The 22,977-nt window shown below is 35.4% G+C and overlaps 1 protein-coding gene across 7 annotated transcripts in view; it reads right to left on the minus strand.

Moving 5' to 3' along the window:
- Positions 1 to 1,471: 1,471 nt before the first annotated feature.
- The window catches only part of FMR1 (fragile X messenger ribonucleoprotein 1), a 31,849-nt gene continuing 10,343 nt past the window's right edge, over positions 1,472 to 22,977 (minus strand). Inside the window, exons 4-15 of one of the 7 annotated variants that reach the window (XM_035541485.2) lie at positions 22,351 to 22,422; positions 21,932 to 22,080; positions 20,672 to 20,765; positions 20,467 to 20,583; positions 15,961 to 16,131; positions 15,802 to 15,880; positions 11,690 to 11,799; positions 8,071 to 8,157; positions 7,350 to 7,545; positions 5,940 to 6,119; positions 5,395 to 5,477; positions 1,472 to 3,402 (exon numbers count right to left, since the gene is read on the minus strand). In XM_035541485.2, coding sequence (XP_035397378.1) covers positions 3,241 to 3,402; positions 5,395 to 5,477; positions 5,940 to 6,119; positions 7,350 to 7,545; positions 8,071 to 8,157; positions 11,690 to 11,799; positions 15,802 to 15,880; positions 15,961 to 16,131; positions 20,467 to 20,583; positions 20,672 to 20,765; positions 21,932 to 22,080; positions 22,351 to 22,422 — 1,500 coding nt within the window. In that variant the 3' untranslated portion in view covers positions 1,472 to 3,240. The remainder of the gene's footprint in view (positions 3,403 to 5,394; positions 5,478 to 5,939; positions 6,120 to 7,349; positions 7,546 to 8,070; positions 8,158 to 11,689; positions 11,800 to 15,801; positions 15,881 to 15,960; positions 16,132 to 20,466; positions 20,584 to 20,671; positions 20,766 to 21,931; positions 22,081 to 22,350; positions 22,423 to 22,977) is intronic. The other 6 variants (XM_035541487.2, XM_035541488.2, XM_035541491.2 and 3 more) reach the window with 6 other exon arrangements.

A 22,977-nucleotide genomic window follows, 5' to 3' on the forward strand; every position in this document is an offset into this window, starting at 1 on the left:
AACGTATATAAAGCTGCATTATACTCGAAGGTATTAGAATTCTTCCAGCCATTGTGATTTTCATGGATGTGAATATAGCCGGAGAAGGCTGTTTGGCCAGCATCTTTTAAGATGAAAACCTAAGTAGTGTTATGTTCAAGTGGATGATAAGCTCATTACATGCTACTGCAAAAACCTACATCAGGTAATAGAACCAGTATCAAAACACACACACGCTGGTCTACCATTACAGGTGTTACTGTTTTGAGAAAGTCTTCAACAATACACAGGATGATAAAAAAAATTAAAAATCTTGCAGATTAATACAGAATGCCACTTACCAGAACCATAAAGAAGGGTTCTTGAAGTGACTGAGGAATACTCACTGGAAGCTAATCTATTCCCTTTTAATATTCAATACTGAAGAGTTCTGAAGAAAAATGTTGCAACTCAGGAAGTTACCTTTCCTAATAAGCACTCCTACAAAGAACGCAGAGTGTACAGTCAATATCATACTTGGACTATTAAATTTGTTTCTGGCTTGTTGAAAGAAACAAGCATGGTACACATTTGATTTTAGAGACAGCAAATAGCAGAAAGATAATTTATAGCTAGGCCATTAAAAGTTTCTGTACACAAGAACTAAACTGATTTGATTCCTGAACTCATGAATGCTCATCATCAGAAAAAAAAAATTTCAAACAAGCTATATAAATAAAGGTCTTTTCTTGACAAGATTTTATACCAACTCTGAAAAGTTACCATCGTTAAACATAAACGCATTCAGTAAAGAAAGAAAACACTTTCTATTTTCATAAGCATCTGTTAATTTATAGGCTTTGATGTTAACCCTACTGAATTTAAACTTTGGCATCATTCACAAATACCTCTCATTCTTTTTAAAGAACTTTATTTTTAAAATAACTTTAATTCATTAGACCATACTTTATAAGTTACCAATAGGACGGACCTGAACTCAAGCATCAGACATTGGTTGCACTTTCAAGTTTTTTTAAACAACACATGATTTTTCAAAATAAAACTGTACATTTAGATTCACAGTTTAATTTGTTGAAATTTAATAACATTTAAAAAACACTGGAATTTGAATTGAAAGGGATACATGTTAAGCACACAAATACTGAAAGGTCATAATCCCAAAATGCACTTGAGAATGGAATGCAACTAATTAGTCAAGACTGTAGTAGTTTAGTAATTTCACATTTAACCTAGTTAGCACCTTAGTAAACTCAACCACTGAATGTAAGAAATATAGTGCATAATGTGACAACTCAACAGGTATTGTACCATTTCATAATGAGATTGTTTCTTGAGCATTATGTGCCATATTTTTTGAAAACTGGTAATATTTTAGAAGTTTTCTAGAACGTGTAAGTAACAATGACTACAGTTAAAGTCTAAACAGAAATATTTTCTCTACTTGTTTTGAGATTTTTAAAGCAATCATTTATAAGGATTGCATCAACATCAGTTAGCAGAGGAAGATCAAACTTTATTGAAACTGCTTGCATACAAAATATATTGCACTATAACCAAACAAATGTCAACATAAAATCCAATCTGTTGTAGCTAATATGTACAGAGAATATTGCCCAAGAGCAGTTACATTACAAGGTCAGTCTACCTTGGTTAATTATCTACAGTATTTTAAACCAAACAGCTTACAGATGATGTGTGCAAGGTACCAATTTCTGTTTTCAAATACTATACATTCCCAAAATAAATAACTAGAAATCAACATTAATGTTTGGCAATACTTTTTAAGACATTTTTATATTTGTTAAATCATGTGCAGTTTGTTGCCATTTTTAGTATGCTCACCTGTATGCAAGGAAAACAAAGAATGAAGAAAGCAAAAGAAACAAAACTCACAAAATACATCAGAGGCAAGGTCAAGTTTGTACAATTCTGTACACAATCAGCGGCTCTCCTTCTAGAGTAATTTGAATAAAATGGATTAAAATGGAGGTCCTTATACAGCTTTGCCCAGTGAGTTTAATGCATGATCAAAAATAAAAGAAAGCACAGCTCCTCCCACCACTTCCCACCTTTCCCTGGTGTATGACTGTACTTTAGATCAGATTCTGCATCGCCTTCCAATGGGCTGGTAATTCAGACCTTGTACCTCAAAATACGATGGATTTGTTCTACCCCCAGTATCTCCAGTTAGTACACCTGAACTTTTCAGAGTGGTGATTTTCTTCCTACCTCTCCTGAAATAGTCCCCAAATTAAAATAGAAATTCAAAAACTTTTGGGACGATGAAGAACATTAGCGCTTTTAACTGGTCATCCGGCCAAATAGCAGGCACACATTACTAGCTTGTGAACGAGTTACATTTGTTCCCTCAGTAACAATGAGTTTTTTAGTTTTCCACAATGGAAAGGTTTTTTTTCTTTTTATAAAAAAAATCTGTACTGCCTACAAAGAAAAAGTTACACCCCTTTTTCAATAACACTATTTGCCAAATCTTCAGTGCAAAATTTCCTATTCTTATAACTGCCTAACCCAATGCTTATGTAAGGAAAAAATTATGGAAAGCATGCACTTGTCTATAAAGTACTAACGTCTGACAAGGATTGCTACATATATTTTACATTTAGTGTTACCAACTCATCTTCCCTGATTTCTGCATCCAAATATAGTATTCCTACCTGCCAAGATATAAAAAAGGCACAGATCATACAACTTTTTTGCTAATGAAAATGACAATTGTTACATCACACATTTTTCAGGGTCCACTAAAATACTGAAAAAGGTGGACCAGAATGTGAACTGACACAGGACATAAAACGACATAGCATTTCATGAAGAACTTGTAAGTTAGATTGAAAACAGAAGCCAATTTGATTACTGCAAACACTATTTATTCTGAAAATTGAAATTGAGCAGTGATTTTGACCCGATGCGTTAAAATGGTACAACTGAACAGAAAGTTTACCAATGCACAGCTCAGTATTTTTAAAACAAACAAAAAGATTCTTTCATTGTTTGAAGTGCAATATGTACTTGAAAGCGATTTTCGGAAATTCAGATATTTTTATGCAAATATTTGAATAACTTCTTATTCTGAAAACAACTGCATACTGTTGATGTTAAAAAAGGCTAACAGAGAACATATGTTCATTTCATGCCCTGCGCCATCTTGCCTACTATTTGTCTTTGGCCTAACAAGTTTCTCTAATGTGGAATAGGAATTACTGAAACAGTATAGGAAATATGACTTCAGAATTATGCAGTTTAGGGTACTCCGTTCACCAACGGCTGTTGACCATCTGCGCTGTCCGCTTTCTCTTTCTTCTGATTACGTTCTTTACCCGTGCGCAGCCGACTACCTTCATTGGAGGTATTCTGTAATGTTTTAGTGTGGACACTCCTTTCATTATTGCAGTCAATTCTGATCTGGAACAAGTCAGAGTTATATAAAGCATTCTCCTCCTTTCATCCACCCCTTATGCATTCATTACCTTTGCAGCTTGGCAGGAGTGCTGTTTATTAAATCATCAGAAGACAAAATAGTAACACACCCTTAAGGCTCTGTTAAAGGTAACTAGCTAAAATGGAGCATGTCTGATTCTTTTTCTGTTTGAAAATGCCACATACTTTTGGCCATAAAAGAACAAACAAACCCCCCCAAACACTCCAGTCTACCTAGTCTTGGAAAGCTCTGCTCCCTCACCAAAGCAAAAACATACTGTATTTGTGCAAGATCAAGTTGAAGAACTTATAGCACATGGAAGTTTGAAACATCGTTTCACTTTTACTGCAAGTTCCTCGTTGTTGTATAGAAATATTTATTTTTGAAAAAATAAACACAAATCATGAAGTGATACTAACACCCCAAAAATCTTCTCAGCCACCTAGGAAACCCAAAAAAGATTTCTTATAATCCACCAAAAACTTACGTGGCTTTTATAAATGGCACTAAAAATGTTCAAGGGAGCATTTTGAAAGCAAGATTTTTATGCTTGTAGGGGGTAAGCTCAAACTCATTTCTGGCTTATTCCTTGAAATATTACAAAAATTTATTACGACTTGATCAGTCAGGTTTCAATCATATGTAAGTACTTATTTTAACGTAGAAAGAGTATCATCTCCTCCAAATCTCAGAGTAACAGACAAAAACCATGACTTTGGTTAAGTTCTCCTTAGTTTTTTTTCCCGTCTAACATCAACATTCTCCTTTATCTGCTTCATCCTCCTTTACTTCAAATTTTGCAAGTGAATTGCTGACTAACAGTAAAAGTTGTGTGGCCATGTACGTGCATGTATTTTTTTTTTGCGTGCTATTTGTTCCAGGTATGTATTTACATCCTCAAGTTTAGCACTCCCACTTCAAAAACAAAGCATTTGGTCACATGCTCCAAATTTTTCCTTTTTTTTTTTTTTTAAACAGCCTAAATCAAGACATTGAGAATCATCTGAATCTCCCTCCAGATCCATGACTCCTTGTAACACCATATAGAAAGTGGCAGCTACAGCTGCTCATTATTCCTCCCACCTAACACAGCTCATCCTATGTGGTAAGAAATGGTAGGTCTGCACATTAACACAAAGCATTTCCATTTGGGGAAACTTAACATATATACATAAAATATCATCATGAATAACTTCACCCAAGAAAACACTTGAAAAAATCTCTATCGGTATATTTATAAAAATCTATAAGGTCAATATTGAACTGTTTCTCCATTTATATTCTTAACTTGCTTTCTAGATTGCATAGCTTTGAATTGCAAACATTTAGTAATAAAGGTGTATTTAAAAGTGTAAACTTTTTCACTCTGGAGAGTTTGGCTACAATACAAGCACCCCCCCCCCCCTTTTATCTAAAGCATTAAGTATTCTTTTTGCTCAGTTATGCTGCTTCATTTTGAAATGAAAAACAAGAGCAGAAAATGCTGTGACAAGGGAAAGTGAAAAATAAAAAAAAAAGCTAATTAGAACAAAGAATCAAATACAGCTGTCTAGTAAAACCTTACGATCAGTGTTCTAACTCAAGGGAAAGAGCTAAGTTCCAGAAATAAGCTCTGTCCTGTAATTTGAGTTGGGGTCAGTCTGAGCTAGCTTCAGAAGACAAGTTTCTCATCTCAATTCACCTCAAAAATTAAAATTAAACTGCACTACTCTGAACTTTTAAAAACTGTCAGCAAAACAAAGTTGTCAGTTCCACATTAGGAAGCTGCATCTTTACACAACTTGAGATATCAAGATTCCTGTGTATAGAATACAAAACAATACAGAACTGTGCTATTCCTCTAAACATGATTAGGTAACAAGGAACCAGAAGGCTACTTTGTCAGCTGCAGTTTTGAAGAATCCCATGTTAGCACATATACACTAACACTTATGCATCTTTAAACAGTGCAGAGTTCTAAGAAGAGGAAAAATTACCTGAAGAGATCCATCTGCTGTTCTCCCTTTTGCATCTCTTGAATTACGCTGACGGTTATCTGTTCGTGACTGTTCATCGTTTCCTGCAGAAAGAATTAATCAACTAGGTTTTTCAAGTGAGAACATAGAATTTTCTTGTATTCAAGAAGTGCACAAGCATAACAGTTAATTACTTGTAAATTTTCATCCTAAGGGACATTAAACAAATACCCTTGATAACATAACAACAATGTTCAAACTATGGCCCAAGTACCATCACAGAAAATCTTTTCATGCAGTAAATCACAGTAGACAAAACCACCATTTAAATCCAGTATAGTTTAAGAAAAACTTTTAGTTGCCCTCAGGAGACAAACGTCTCTCAAAACCATCAACCACAGGAGAGAAAAGCGCAGTCAACTTTGGTAAGCTTTAACATATTTACAGATCTTTCCAGGATGGCTAGGAGGCTAAAGCATGTTTTAAGACAAGAGGCTGAGGAAACTGAGTTTGCTTAAGGATAACACTGCTAACCTTCTCTTCTTCAAAGAGAAGTCTAGATTTACCTTTGAATCCTCCTCGACCCCGTCCTCCTTGTCCTCTTGCACCACCTCCACGTCTTCGCCCATCTCCTCTACGTAGGTAGTTGTCTCGCTCCTCTTCTGCTGGGGCTAATGACCAATCGCTAAGTTCATCTCTGTGATCAGATTCTGTTTCAGAAGCATTTGATGCTTCAGAATTAGTTCCTATCAAGAGGATAAAAAAATCCAAAACGTGCCAGTGTAGCTAAGCATGAAAATATTACAGTAGAACGGAAAATACATCTGTACACTTAGAGATTTCTCTTTTTAAAACAGTTTTGAAATTTTTGCCTCTATACATAATGCAGAGATGCGTATAATATGCATTACTTCTTCAAAAAAGTCAATATAGACATTGTAAGTTAGAAGTATGTTTCAGGTTAAATTATCTGCCACACTTTTATAGTTAGTATTACTACTATCCATTATTGAATTTATTGTGCAGATGCAGTTCGTAAAAATCACATCTAGTCATATTTAAAAAACTGAAATTCCTGAATTTAACTTGTCCTGCCTCCCCTCAACCCACCATGAAACAGCCTGTAACACATGCTACAGAAGCAGAAACTGAAGTCAGAATGCTGTAAATGTATCAGATTCAAAATAATTGTCCATTACATAATTTTTGTAGTTAACAGATCACTTTTGCTGATAAAAGTTCATTCTTTTTCCAAATTTTCATTTTCCTATACCCGTTATTAGCCAGGTGAACTCGTGTCTTCTAAAAATCATAAAAGGGCTTCACCAGAATAACATCAATTCTGTATGACATTGTGTGCATGTCATCAAGCTCACACAGACAATTCAATAAGTGCAAACATCAGCTGGCCTATACTCTGGATACTGAGGTAACAGATTGCTCTAAAGAAGCACGTTCCTTAGAACTATTCATAAATAAATTATACAAGATTTAAAAGAACACTATGTCATTGACTGTGCTCTTCTAGCAAAAGCACCCAAGTTCAACTTCATGAGGTAAACATCTTACTTTCACTTGCAAGTATTTATACTAAGATAGCCTCTTACAGGGTCAAATGAAAACCAGGTTTTATTAAGAGCCGTTCAAAATACAGATAAATTAACAATCCTTGCCCTTAGTAGTTCATGATATAGAAGACAGGCTATACTGTAAGAGACAGAAGCTGCAGTAAAATAGTGCTAATGTAATCTAACCCATTGTCAGTCAGAATATTTTTTACAGCATAAAGCTCTAACTAATCTCCAAATATTAGTACTTAATTGAATTTCTGTTTGAACATCTGTTTTCAAGTTCCCACAATAGCCAATCCTTAAGTGTTAACTACTAACAGAATGGTATTCAAGAAAGCAAGAGACCAAAGCAGCATCCAATAGGCTTCTATTAAAACTGTAAGCATGCTTCTTCTAGTTACCTACCCGAAGCGTAGCCTGGACCACGTCTGCTGTGCCCTCTGTTTCTGTAAGGTCGACTACCTCGTCCAAGTCCTGGACCATCATCAGTCATATATCCTTTTTCCTTATCTGTACGATTTGGTGGTGGCCTAGAAGTAGCTCCGATCTGTCGAAGCTGCTCATCTATTTGCAGTCTTTCCAAACGTAGCTGGTCCACTTCCTACTCAAACACAAGCATTGCAGGTGATGTAAACATATGTGAATGTACAGATGCATTTCTCAGGAAAAAGAAAAAAACTAACGTATTGCTGTTGATAATGTATTTAATACTTCGTAAGTCAGCTTTGAGAATAATTTGTTTACCAAAAAACCCTTTTAATGTTCAAAACTGCTGCACAGTTAGCAAGCTCTCCAGTAGTTACACAGACAGGTGAGTGCTGTTATATGACCTTCTGTTCAGAAAGGTTAGTACAGCACAAAGAAAAAATCAACTGAATTAACTATGAATTGAAGAATCTAAGAAAAAAATTCTGGGCTATTGAGCACTTTCCGCTCCCATGTTAGAAGCCATTTAAGAATCAAAGTAGTAAAACGTTTACAAGAAGCCTTTAATGTAGATTGTAGATTGTGTAACAGCCACTTTTCAACAGCCTTTTGGGCCTGAAAAGATTTTGTTCATCCTGTTGTTACCTTATTAAGTATTGTTAGACAAATTTCAGTGGTAGAGTAGCATCATTCTCCTCACCTTTAAATAATTAAGATGATAATCCAGAAGAACAGTTGCATTAGTGATGCTATCCTTGGTTCCCACAAATACAAATGGTACCATTCCCTACAACACAGTAACATTAAACCTATGATTACTGATTAGGCATCAAATACTGAAGAGAACCAAACATTATTATAAATTTAAAATAAACAATTTTTACAACATGCATAAGCACAAATTCAAAAATGAAACAATACTATATTTAATTTTTGATGCTGACTAAAGGGAATTACCCTTTTCCACAAAAAGATAATCTTGTTTAAAAAAATTTAGACATCAATATCAACATTTATTATTCCCATCAAGTAAAACATTCAAAACACTTCAGGTTTCCTCCTTTCCTTCAAAACTAATACCACCTTTGCTGATTATGTCTGCTCTCTTACACTAGCTACTTTTATGCTGCATGTCAGTAAAGAAGCCTTTGAGCTTTTTTGAAAAGTCAAATTAACACTGTCACATAGCAAAGCTTATCTTCCTTAAGGATCTCTCAAATGGTAAAAGGCACGTAAGTTAGTACATCAGGCAACAACTACTAGCTTACATGCCTGTTACCTTTCAAACATTAAGTGTTTCGTTAGTTACCTGCGAAACGTAGGCCTGGAGTTGATCAAATTCTAATGCCTGAAATTATGACCCTTACAGATAGAATATCTAAAGACTAACTCCAGTGGTGAAAAGTGGTCTAAGAAACCTACCTAAAAGAGCCCGAAGTGCTGAAAACAGCTAACCTTTAGCAGATACAAAAATAATTTCCACAAGGATAACTCCAGACTAAAACTGGGCTAAGCATCAATTCAAGAGGTGGGACTATTGCCCACACAAACCTAATGAACTAAACTACCTGACTTTTGTACCAGCTGAAGCCTCACCACAGCAGTACAAGCTTCACTGTAAACTGCAGAAGTCAACCTAAGTCTTGTAAACATTCAGCTGCTGAAACCCATGCATGAGCAGACAGAGCTCAACTACCCCTAACTGAACTGATAACTTGTTTTAAAGTTATTATATTAGGGTATCTCATCATGAGCTCTGAACACCCTTAACTCTCGCTGCACACATACTCTTTACGGGATTGCATCCAAAAGATTTTTTTTTGTCCCTCCACCCGCCCCCAGCAACCCCCAAGAGTGAAACAATTGAGGATAATCTCTCAAAAAGAGAAAAATATATTCACAGTAGGGTGAAGTTCCTTAAAAGCAACAACGAAGTGACATGCCTGTAATTTGTTCTTTTTTTTTTTTGCCCCTTTTTTTTGGGGTGGGGTGGGGTGGTAAGTGGAGTATGAACAAATGACTTGTTATACCTTACACATATTAAAATATGTGTAATATTAAAATAATATTCAGTCCTTTAATCCTAAGGAAATGCTACGCTAACTCTAAGCTTCTGATCTTATGAGCTTCAGAAATCTTTTAGCCACTGGTGTGGTCCACTGAAATATATTATCTTATCTGCGTCATTTTGTTTCATAAATATTTAATACAACTTGATGAAGAGTAATTACTTTTACACTAAACTGGCATTAACTAGTATATAGTATCAATTTTTAAAAGACAACTGACTTAAAATAGCATGTAAGGAAGAGGTAGATGCTTGTCACTTTCAGCAGTGAACTCTAGGCATAAGGATGCCAACTCTTAGGAATTTGAGCTAGTAGCAATGTGAAGCAATGTTAGCCCTACAAAAACTCCAAACTCCAAAACTCCCCTACAAAAACTCCAAAGTGCTTATTTATTGAGGCTTATTTCTGCCTTCAAAGCAAAAGCGCCAATCTTCAACTTAGTTTCAGTAGTGAATTCTTATGCCCATACACGTCATCTGCTCAGAAATTTAGAAATAAAAATAACATATACTACTATAAGAAATAAAACCTATTTTAAAAGATGAAAAGCCTGGAGACCTCATATAAAATTATGGGAGTTATGGAACCACACCCAAATTTTATGGGCAGGACTTTGAGATCTCAGTCTTAACAGAAAGAACCCAATACTGAATTAAAAGCAACCTACTGTTCTTCACAAAAAGAAAGTCTGCAATGTATGTGTCTACACACTGGAAGATTCCTACACATTCATTTTAAATATGACAGAAATAAGCTTACAGGTACTAACTTTTACCTGCCAAGTTTTGACATCAATTTCTTCGATTTCTCCTGGTATAAAACATGACACAACTAACACCTAAAGCAGCATAAGGAATGCCAGTGTTAGCAATGTCATTATCAGGAAAAACAGAAAAAGGAATGCAGAGCTTGGCAGGTGAAAAGGCTTTCAATTCATCTTTAAAAGATGTATTTTGGATTGAAGGACATCAAATTATTTTTTTTTTTTTAAGACAGAAGAATGAAAAAACCTGAAATCCAACTGGAGCCATGACTTATTCTTTTACCCAAATTTTCTTCTGTAGGCAACATCAAAAACTTTGAAAGTTTTAGCTTGCAGCAAAAGCAGCACCCTCTTGCTTATTAAGACAGCTCAAGAATTTTAGAGTTGTAAGTTTATTAGAAATAATAATTGAAATAGAAGTGAATCTTTTAAATCTAAACACTGAGTTGACTTCCTTACCTTTTCAAACAGATGTAAAAGTAGTAATGAAGTAAAAAAAAAACTTACATAATTGCTTAGCCACTTTTTACGGAAAGAAATTGAACTGTGGATCTTCTGTAATAATTTAATCATGATGATACAAAAGATGAAAAACTACTGAAGCAAGAACGTAAGTGTTCTAGAAATCTATTTCATGTCTTATTCAAAGGTTATTTAATGAGTACATATAAAGATTTTTGGGTAAGAGAGTTTGATCTTTAAAATTCAAGCACATTTCACATTTGAAGTGCAGGGACTTTTTGTGAATTGAGATGTTAAAACCTTTTTGCTTAAAGCTTTACTTTCAAACCTGTAAACTTTCCCCCACAACATAACCCCACACAGAAGTGCCTTAAGTTGTTAAATTACAAAGTTCAAGACTTCATTAAAGCCTTCTACAAGGCTGGTAGGTAGAAAAAAACAATTTTAGATAGCCTTTCTGTGCAAACATGCCATTTCACATTGTTCATGGTTGTTTTTCCTTTAAGTTACAATTCACATGCTACTGTGAATTCAGATCATGTTTAAAAAGAGGGTTTAGGGGTTTATACACAGAACACAAACTTTTCCTTACAATGTAAGGACTGTATGTAAGTAAGAATGTAAGTATGTAAGAATGTAAGTAAAATTGAAAGCAGGTAAAACCCCAAGAAATCAGTCTCGAGGCAAATTAATGAATGGGAACAGGAAGATTTGCATATAGTTATTTACAGCTTAGCACATGCCGAGAAACAGTATCACTGCTTCTAACAGGAATAACATGAAATCTCTAAGAAGGTGCATCACAAAGTTTCATACAGCATTTTAAAAAACAAAAACAACACGTCTAATTTACATAGAAATGCCCCTTTAGCATTAACGGGGAAATACAATTCCATAAGGAAAAAGAAGAGTAATCAGAACTTTATCTTACCACTATGAAAATACAAAGAAAATTTCATTTTAGCACTGGGTAGAATATAACCATCAGTTAACATACATAGAAATCACATGAACTAAGAACATACCTCTTCTTGTGGAATATTTTTATCATTTTCAGCCTCAATTCTCACTCTTACAACACCAGATTTGTCCACTATCTCCTGAATCAGTTTTCCATTTTTTCCTATTACTTTTCCTACAGAAAGAACATACAAAACATTCCATTTTCAGGGTTTTTCCCCTAAAACCTGAGAGCATTACTATATTCTAGTTAAACACAACCATTCAGTAACAGTGCAAGAACTTGTCAAAATGACTTAATACTCCACAACAAAGATTTAGTCAATGAGCTATGAACTATAATGTCTAAGGCAGCCCGGGACGTTAACTTTGGTAATGTTCCAAAGCAATCACTGCAGCATACAGGAAGAGAGGTACTTTATTATGAAGGTTCATAACTGAGTGTAGTTCCCTTCCTTTTCAAAGCTTCTACAGAGAACAAAGGAAATGAATCACAATTCTATACTTCTGTATTAGATCATCAATCCCATTTTGAAAAAGGGTAGAAAGGAAGACCTGGGGAACTACAGACTGGTGAGCCTCACCTCTATGCCTGGGAAGATCATATAACAGATCCTCCTAGAAGCAATGTTAAGGCAAGGAGGTGATCTGAGACAGCCAACACAGCTTCACCAGGGGCAAATCATGCCTTCCAGTAGCCTATGACGGAGTAAATGTCAGTCAACAAGGAAAAACCAACCGAAGTCATCTACCTGGACTTGTGTAAGGTCTTTGACAGTCTCATACAACATCCTTATCTCTAAACTGGAGAGATAAGAAGGGTGGACTATCTGGTGGATAAGGAATTGGCAGGATGGCAACACCCTGAGAGTTGCTCCAGGTGGAGGCTGGTGACAAATGGTGTCCATCTTTGGACCAGTGCTGCTTAATACCTTTATCAATGACACAGACAGTGGGATCAAGCGCATCCTCAGTGAGTCTGCAGATGACACCAAGCTGAGTGGTGTAGTTGACACACCAGAAGGAAGGGATGACTTCCACAGGCACCTGGACAAGCTTGAGAAGCGCGCCCATGCAAACCTAACAAGGTTCAACAAGTCCAAGAACGAAGTGCTGCACGTGGGTCAGGGCAATCCCAGACATGAGCACAGACTGGAAGAAGAACTCACTGAGAGCAGCCCTGCAGAGAAGGACTTGGGAGCTCTGGTGGACGAAAAGCTCAACATGAGCCAGCGGTGGGTGCTTGCAGTCCAGAAGGCCAACCACATCCTGGGCTGCATCAACAGAGGGGTGGCCAGCAGGTCAAGGGAAGGGATTGCCCTCCTCTGCTCTGCCCTCTTGAGGCCCCACCTGGAGCCCCCAGCACAAGGATGCGGAGCTGTTACAGTGAATCCAGAGAATGGCCACAAAGCTGATCGGGGGCTGGGGCACCCCTCCTATGAAGAATGGCTGAGAGAGCTGGGGCTGTTCAGCCTGGAGAAGGGATGGCTCCAGGGAAATCTCATTGTGGCCTTTCAGTACTTAAAGTGGGGCTTATAAAAAAAACATATAGTGACTTTTTACACAGACTGATAGTGTTAGGACTATCAGGAAGTGGAAATAGTTTTTAACTAAAAGAAAGATTTAGATTAGAAGTTAGGAGGAAAATCTTCACTCAGAGGGTGGTGAGGCACTGGAAAAGGCTGCCCAGAGAAGCTGTGGATGCCATCCCTGGAGGTGTTCAAGGCCAGGATGGCTGGGGCTTTGGGCAGCCTGGTCGGGTGGGTGGCATCCCTGCCCATGGCAGGGGGGTTGGTGGAACTGGATCTGTAAGATCCCTTCCAAGCCAAGCTATTCTATGATTCTATGATCTTAGTTACAGAACTATTCACTATCCTGCGTGCTTATTTGGCTTTGCTTTGATATGTTTAAATTAACTTCAGAGTCATTTAAGAAACTTTGTTGGTTACATATTTTTTTAAACTTTTACAATGACCTACATTTGATGTTTCATTACTTTTCAGGTAGAGAACAAAACCAAACCATTGGTTAGTTTGTTAAAAAATTAGCTAAGGTTTTCCTATATTATAGATTCTCTTAGAAACTGAGCTTTTCTTTGGAGATAGTTGAAAATAAGCTATAATTCATTAAAAAGTCAGATTAAAAACAGAAAAATTATACTCTAATGTCTGCAATGTCTACATTTATCTTCGGAACCACATTCTCATTTGAAACAATAAAAAGTTTAGCTTTGTCCAACTTGAACAAACTAGCTTGTTGTCTGAAAATATACAGGATAAATGAGCTGCTTGGGAGGTGAGTAAGGAAAGGCCGTATCTTGCAATCACAGGAAGAAAGAAAAGCTTAGAAGAGTGATATCAAAGATGTTATCTGCATAGAACAGGAATACAGAATCTTAAACAAAACTGCTGAAAAGCTTAGGATGTAACATTTTTGCAGGCACATTACTTAAATAAGGGCAGAAAATACCGACTACAGGACTGCTACTGTTTTGTTGGTACAATTAATCCCTGGAGAGCAAATTAAAACCCTCTTTTAGTCGCACAGGACACCTACCATTCAAAGCTAAATAAAGTTTCACTTCTGCATTTCAGTTTTTCTACCATGAACTTTTAAATCCGTCACATTTGTAGAAAACACAACAAAAGATGGACAGTAAGCTCTTCCTTGATCACAAAGGCCTGCTCAGAGAGTCAAAAGCTGATTTGGAATACTTTATTCCCTTACACACCTTCAGTAAATATAACAGCTTGCTAATAAATATTGAAAAGCCTTGGTGGTATATAAAAATGTCAAGTAAACCAAAACACAAAAATGAACATTAAATTGTTTGTGCCAATGAAAAAATATTTAGTATTTATTTTTAGGTAGAATTCATCAACATACACAACATTCATTAAAAATTATGGACTGCATGCATACATTTTGTAACCTACATTTCAGGTTATTAATTTCCATGCAGCCTTTAAAAAGACAAACTTTTTATGTTGCTTGATTTTTTTTTAAAGGATAATTAAGTAGAAAAAACAGATGCTGAATTTTGTTTTATCTAAAGAAAATGCAAACATTTCAGAAATGTAGGAAAAGGGCCTTTTGCCTTTTTAATGAAAATTATTTAGTTTTCTGGCAAATCATTAGAAGTTAGAAAGTAAATTACGAAACGTTGCTTATTTTGGATACTACATATGGTTGGTCTAATTTTATATTAGAAGGGATCTAGGCCAAGAAACAGACTAGAAATGCAAAGCTGCCAAAACCGGAAGTAAGTTCAGAGATCTAAACATAGAATAGAAACAAAGAAAATAAAACTTCAAGTTAAAATAATGATGGCAGCCTATCATTTCACTTACCACCATCAGAAATGTGAGGAAGTGGGATTGAGAACTTACCCTAAAAGCTACTGTTTTTATATCAACTCCAGAGCTGAGGTGCCACATTCGAAAGTACTTGTCCCATTGCAGAACTCCACATTGCTTCCACACCAAATTTCATATATTGCTTCACAAGCTATTAAAATTACCTACCTTTCAAAGTACATTACAGTGTATGATATTTTCCCTTATCTACTGGGTTACGCTATGTATTTTTAATGTTGCTTTATAGCAACAGAAGCTCATTAAAAGTATTTTACACACACACACACCAACAAGTGCTGCATGCATTCTTGTGGACTGTCTTGATATACTTGATAATGGAAGTCATTAAATTGCCTTTTGAGTGTTTTCTTGACCTTTGAGTGCCTTAACCAGGCCTTCAGTTCATCCCACACTGCTGCTTCTAAACAAACAATATTTCAGAAGTAAAAGCACAGGAGAAAAGACAAATACAAGTCAGAGCAATAATGACTCATCTGTTGTACAGCTGAACAAATCTCTTCACATCTTTGGAGGAAATAATTTAATTCTTTGGCTCAATCTAGAAACTACTTTTACTACTTCGTATTTAAGTATAAGCATACTGCTTCTAGTTGAAGATCTTTCTGAACCGCAAACCAGTAGGTAATTCCTTAGTGTAAACTGAAAAACTCAGCAGAGCTTGAAAAAAAACCCCAAGCTTTGTACCACCTATGAACTATTCAAAGAAAACTTAATTTTTTTTTTCTTTTTAATTCTAAAAGTAAAAACTTGTTCTCTAAAGGCATTTTTCTTTAATATCACATCCTCCAGAATTGACATACCTACTAAGTTTCTTGGGACTTGTATGACATCTTCAGCAAATTCAAGGTAACTTCTTGCCTTTTTCACCGCATCTTGATCCTAAAACACAAGTATATGAGAGAAATGAGATAAATTCTCCTATTGTATTCTCTGCTGAAAGGGTGAAGAAGCGAACTTACCTCTCCGTAAATATGGAATGTACAAGTATCTTCATCAAGATCAATAGCAGTCACTCCAGGGACTTTTCTGGCTTGCTGAATATTAGCACCATGAGTGCCAATGGCCAAACCCATTAGGTCTTCACGTACAACAAACTGTTCATGAAATCGTGATGCAAGTTGTCTGGAACTCTGAAAAGGATACATTTATATAGATTATTACAGCAAATCCCATGATCTCTGGCAGAAAAACACACTCATTTCAACTGTTAACGGGAAAGAACAATAACTCAGTTAATAGGCACAAAGAGACAGAGAAAATGTTAACTATATAGGTATCTACTGTGCATAAAAGAAATAAAATGAGAAATCTGTCCATGCAAGACAACACAAAATTAAGGTGTAACTGCAATACACTGTTTGGATCCAGAGAACACATTAAAAACGTACTAGAATCACTTCTACCCATACAGAAGGATCAACCTGAGAACTTCAGATTCATGCTACTAAGACAAAATCCCCTGCTTCACCAAGTCAATAAGAGTTACTAAAAACTATACCATTATATCAACTCTCAGTCATTTTTGAAGCTTGGGTAATCTCAAGCACCTGGTTTTGCAACTCTCATCACCTTCGCATGAGGCTGTTATGATGTAGTTGAACAATACAAAATGGCTTACGGAATTTTAATGAGGATCTTCTATATGAAATAAGATACCAAGAAAAAAATAATTCAAAATAGCTTTGAAAAAGTATTGCTAAAAATCTGGATAAAACTTGCAAAAATAATGAAAGGAACAGGTTAAAGATACCTTTACTGACCACAGTAAACAATTCTGTAAAGCAGCCCCAAGCTTTCAAGAAAGCTATGTTACTGAGCTCCAACTTACAGGATTATGCATAAACATGCCCATACATAAAACAGTTTCAATGTTTTCCTAATTGTATGAAGCTTCTGTCACACAGCATGCATGCAGAAAAGAACTGAGAACAGAGGGAAGCTTTTGAGAAGTATCTTGCAGCACGTTGTAGAGATGGATCATGTTGAAAGTACTCAAACATGTAGGAAAGCTAGATTTTGGCAGAATCATACAATCCTGTATTGACAGGAACAACCTCTGCCCATCCCAGGTACCTCAGATTATTAGCATGAGCAGACCTTGTGGGTGCAAAGAAAAATACTTGGGAAATGCTGCATTGCATACAGCAACCCACCAAGCAAGCAGGGAAGCCACTAAACATAAATGGTGACTTATTTCTAAACAGAAAAAAACACCATAAAAATTACTTGTTTATAAAGACTAAAACAATGGCTGATAAATTTATCCTACATATCCTCTTCATACTATCAAAAAACAGTTTTCTTAAAGGATGCCTGTGCTATATGAAATGGGAAGACCACTAAGTTTGGTTACCATGAGAACTAGAAGAAGCATATGGAGAGAAACCAGTAAGAGATGAATACACAGAATAACACAGACATTGTTTATGACAATGAAGTTGTCATACATTTAAACAAAGTTACAGTACTTAAACCTACAGAGAAAATCAATTTAAACAAAGTTACAGTACTTAAACCTACAGAGAAAAGCAAATATGAAGTATGTAAAAAAGGCATGAATTACCACAATGAGTAAAACTATGTACAAATGCACATGCCATCCACTAATGTCTGAGCACAAGACCGTGTAACAGACCACGGGAAAGTAACAGCTTAATGCATCTATGGAAGATACATTATCACAGATGGAAAGTCTGTATTAAGTAAAATGGAAAGAATGTTTTGCAAGAAAATAAAGTGAAAGCTCTGTATTATCTTTTCCAAGCCAAAATATAACTGTGCATTTTTCTGCATTGCAATCAAAGTGGTGAAGACGTACACAGGTGCACTTTAAGTTAGTTTGGGTACTAACAGCAGTTTAACCTCAGCAACATGAAACCCTACAGAGGTTGAAAAAACATGATGGAAATACACACGTAATGGTCTACTCTGTCCCATGTGAACCGCTACTGTTATCCAACCTCATCAGCTTAAAGATGATGATAAATACCCTGCGGAAAATCACTGTCAGACAGAATCTGCTACAATGGATAAATCGTAAAGTATCCAAGTGTCATGAAATACTTCACAAGCTTGGGGACCTCTATCAAGCAGTTCTTTAACTGGATTACAGACAACTCAGAAAGCAAGCACCGACTGCAATGCTTACAGATCTACATTTCAACTGATAATCCAAAAACTGATTTACTGTTTGATATGTTACAGACCACCAAATGAAGAGTAGAGAACAGGACAATGGTGTCAATCAGTCCTTTACACAGCTACCTACGATACACAGAAAATACGAAACTACATCATTCCTAGGGACCTTGACTATGATGGTCGCGATGCAGTTATATAGCATGTACTAAAATATCATTAGCTTTTTCTGGAAATTATATATTACAAGATGTACTGCATCTAAACACAGCAAAATCTTTATCTATTTTCTTTGGCAGATTAATGAGAAACGATTATGCAAATAGTGTTTTAATACCTAGATAGAGGTCATGTCTTAATTGCATTCAGAGAGAATAAGATACAAACCAGAATGCAAAAACACATTTCCAAATTTGGGCTTTTTTTTTTTTTAAATATTAAAAGCACAACTAAGACACACCTACTAGGAAGGGATGCAAACAAAAAATAACTGGTTGTTTTACTTGATGCTCTAAAAGCCATATTTGAGAAGGAAGGCCATGCAAGTCAAGAAGCTAATATGCAGAAAAGAAGGTACAAAATACAACAAAGGGAAGAGAGGAAAAAAGCTGGTGTAGTGATTATAGCTTAGATTAAGAGTACTCTTATAGATTAAGAGTACAAGGCATGAAAATGAGTTTATTAATGGTTCATTGTTTCCATCAAATAATAATGCAGTAAAAGCCCAAAGCATTCACTAAGCGTTTCCTCTGCAGATGGACGTGTGCAGTCTGTATGTCAATTAGTGTTTCAACAGAAATTCCGAGTATGATTTTTAGTATCTGAAGTTTTTCAAATTTAGCTGAAATTGACTTCATAGTTCTTGACGTACAGGAAACAAATGCCAACATGAAAAATGTCTCCCAACTTTTGTCACGCTAATTATAACCATATATATTTTTCTCACAACAACCTTAATTTAAGTACTGCTTATGTAGAATAAAGGCCTTCCAGTCAGAATCAAATCAAGTTGTCCAGTCTTCCACAGCAGGAAAAAAAAAAACGTTCAGTCTTAGAATGAGAGCAAGAATCCCACATTAGTTTGGGAAAGGAATCAATTACAGCAGCTGCTGCTGCATGCATTTGTGGGAGCATGTACAGAGAATTAGCTCTAAAAAGGCTGTTGTTCTTCCCACCTCCAAAATAATACTTTGCACTTCAAGAGGTAAACTGCCCACACAATTGTCAGTTCTGGAGGAAGACAGAAGAATGGATTGTACTCAAGAAGGAACACCAATGAGAAGAGACTAGTTTTCTCAAGATCAGGAAGAGACCAAGACCCAAAGAAACTTGGATCGCACCTCTCAAATACAGAAATCAAAAGACTAATGAGAATAATGGAAGAACTTCTTGTATACAGTAGGTACACACACAGCTGCTTACAAGAGTCCTGAATGACTACACCACATCCCATTTCAAGCTAAAACCAAAACTGGTCTAATCCCTGTTGGGGTCGTGGGGTGGGAATAACAAAATCTGGCTCCAAAATAACAGAGCTGGTATTCACCCAACGTAAAACTTTAACAACAATAGTTCTGGTGGTACTTCTAGTTCTTGCTGATGAATCTAAAAAGAAAGTTTTTTTGAAATGTTGCTATTTTTTTCCAATTTGTAGATAGGAGTAAAAACATAAAGATATGTTAATTCTACTGTACAAAGATCCCCTGATTTCTTAGCCTACTCCTTTTTTTCCATGGACAAATATGAGTCAAACTTCTTGCCAGTCAACACCCACTCTCCAGTTATAGGAATATCAGAAGCTGTACCTGCTGTAAGACAATTTCCTAACATTTTATCTAGAGACAAACCAATCCCTCTGTACATCCTACCAACATCAGTCTCACCCCTTCCTATAGATCCACCTCTCATTTTCACTATGTTTGTTTTGAAAGATTCAGTTCTAGTCCATCTCACTATCAAGCCATATTCACTCCAGCTATTTTTAAAAACAGTTACTAAAAGCTATTTAATATGTGGCACTATTCATGCCGTAGTGACTATTCCATGGTTCAAAATGCAAAATAAATGCATGTATATACATATTTGTATTTAACACAAGATCCTGCTTGATGGGCAGGACTGGATATAAGGTTGGATAAAAATGATTATTTGTAAGAAGAGGCCCTGTAACTATGAGCCTCTTTGTTAGGGTTACATCTTCATCTGCCTCTTTTTAACACTAAGAATAGCATCAGTAGATAATTACTTTCTTCCCCATACAAATCCTAACAGCTAGTAAGTGCCCATGTTTTCTTTTAAAAAAAATACTTCAGAGAAAAACAACGTACCTCCAGCTGTTTGCTAGCTTCTTCATTCCTCAAAATCAGGGATAACTTGGTACGAAGACTTCGAAAGTGCATATCAATCAGCATATTTGCCCGCTTTGTTGTTACATCATTGATTGACTAAATTATTAACAAAGAAAACAGCATTTTACATATGCACCTTTCAAACAAAACACTGTATTTGGTATAGTTAACTGTTCATACTTACTAAAATAATAAGCTGATGGTTTTCAGAATCATATGTTACAGAAAAAGCTCCAACTGCCTTTTTGAAGTCCTTATGTGCAGACTCTTTGGCACACCTAAAGAATAAAAATGCGACATTTAAAAATAATAATTGCTGCATTTATGGTTCACAGCTAAAAAAAGATTCTTTTCTTAATACAATGAATCTTAAAAAAATCATGTATCCAAGTCCTCCCTTTTAATGCAGGTATTGCTTCATTCTGACGTCATTTACTTTACTCCGTTTACTTTCAGTGGTTTTCACAATAGTAGAAAGAGTTTTTTTTTTCAGAAAATTTATCTGTATGCACATCTAAGAAATGACAAACCAGATAAAGAAAACTTCACATTAAAAAAAGCTAGGATTGTCACATCCAGCAAATTTGAGTTTCAAACACACCATGAACCAGTATATGCAACTTCACTGCATCCACTGCAGCATTCTAATGACCTTATGATCATCTCATGCACCGTTTTGCTTCTCCAGCCTTCTTCTGTCTACTCATTACTTAGTGAACTTGTTTACTATAACATTAACTTGAGAAACTCTGAGTTTAATCTGAGTTTATAGCTTATTCCACGTTGGGGTAATAAAATGCATCTCAAAAAAGCAAGAATTTATTTGAAGCTAAAGAAGGGGAGATGGTATTAATCCGTGGTTTTAGAGCTATATTTTGAAGAAAAAGACATGACAGCATTAAAGGAGAAAACCAATTGTTTCTGTACCATATTATGGGAGGTTTTGTTACTGCACAACTATTTCCAGAGCTATCACCAAAATACCTTATGCCCGACAATATAGGGCAATGTTTTCTATTGTCATTAAATACCAACTTGGATAGATTGTCAAATGCTCTTTCACTGATAGAGTGACCATTTGCAAGTTATCAATAAAGTTGACCAAGAATGGATTCATATTAATTTGTGTACATCAACAACAATTGAACAAGAACTGAACAAGAATACAAATAAGAATACATATTGTAATGAATAAAAATCTTAATCTATGCTGCACGTAAGCCATAAAACCTTAAAGGAAGTATTTCTTCCTGCAAGACTAAGTTGTATTTCAAAGATTATTTTTATACTTCTGATCACATTCACATTTTTATTTTCTACATTCTTACATGAAAACTGTAGAAGTTACTTTCAAACAGTAAGAAGCATTTTTATTCCTTCTTTTCTCACACTCAAGAAGTTATCCATGTTTTGAAACAAGTTATAAAGAAATTCTTGCACTTACATTTGCCTTAAATCCTCTGGAACTTCCAGTTTGATTTTATGAAAAGTATCTTTTGTTGCAGGTTTATTGGGGTTCACAGATCTCAAACGCTCAATTGTGACAATTTCATTGTACGTAGCATCACAGGCTGCATATTCTATTACGTAAAACTGATATAAAAATAATAAAATCATCCAAGACACACATTTTATGACAAGAGTAAGACTTACACTATTAAGTGAAAGGTGCTTTCGTTAACTCTAAAAGTCAAATTTGAACTTTTTACATTGATGTTAATGGCAATTGCAACAGTCCTAATCACGAAGTTATTTGAAAGTGAAGAGGGGAAAGCTTATGTTACTGCACATCAATATAAAAGAAATCAACACAAAAAAATAGTTTATATAAGTAAATAAATATGTACATATGCATATTCCTACCTCACCCTTTATCATTCTCACTTTAGCCAACCACCAGCAGCAGGGTTCTTTTTCATTTGCCCTGGAATAAACCTAAATAAAATATATATATTACATATTTGTAGCATTCTTAAAAGACATCACAAAAGCTGATATTAATTAGTATAATCATCAGCTCTGTTATGTGTGAAAACCAGCAAGATATACTGATACTTAAAGTCTCCAACCTAGGCACTGCACAGCAGTATCTACTGCAAGTACAGGTAGGATATAAACTTATGTGTATTATATCATAAATAACATTGTACCTAAGATTTACCAGTAATAATCACTTCAGTGCTTAAATACGTTAATATTCAATCAACAACGCTTATTCTATACAAGTCCAAAGAGGTTTTACAAGTGGGGGTGAAGATAGGAGGGGACGTATATCTATACTACTTTAGCACATACATGATACTGGCCACATCTACAGAAAAAAATTGCCATTTTCTTATTTTTCAAATCAAAATAAACTTAAATAACATGCAACCAAAATATAAATGCTGCAAGTTCTCACTTTTTTAATAATAATTATAAAAATATTTTTTCATAAAGTGGGCAAGTTTTAGGAATATGTCATATTTAAGTCAGACTCCCTCTACATAT

This window comes from Cygnus atratus, chromosome 13, assembly GCF_013377495.2.
Source record: "Cygnus atratus isolate AKBS03 ecotype Queensland, Australia chromosome 13, CAtr_DNAZoo_HiC_assembly, whole genome shotgun sequence".
Classification (NCBI taxonomy): Eukaryota; Metazoa; Chordata; class Aves; order Anseriformes; family Anatidae; genus Cygnus; species Cygnus atratus.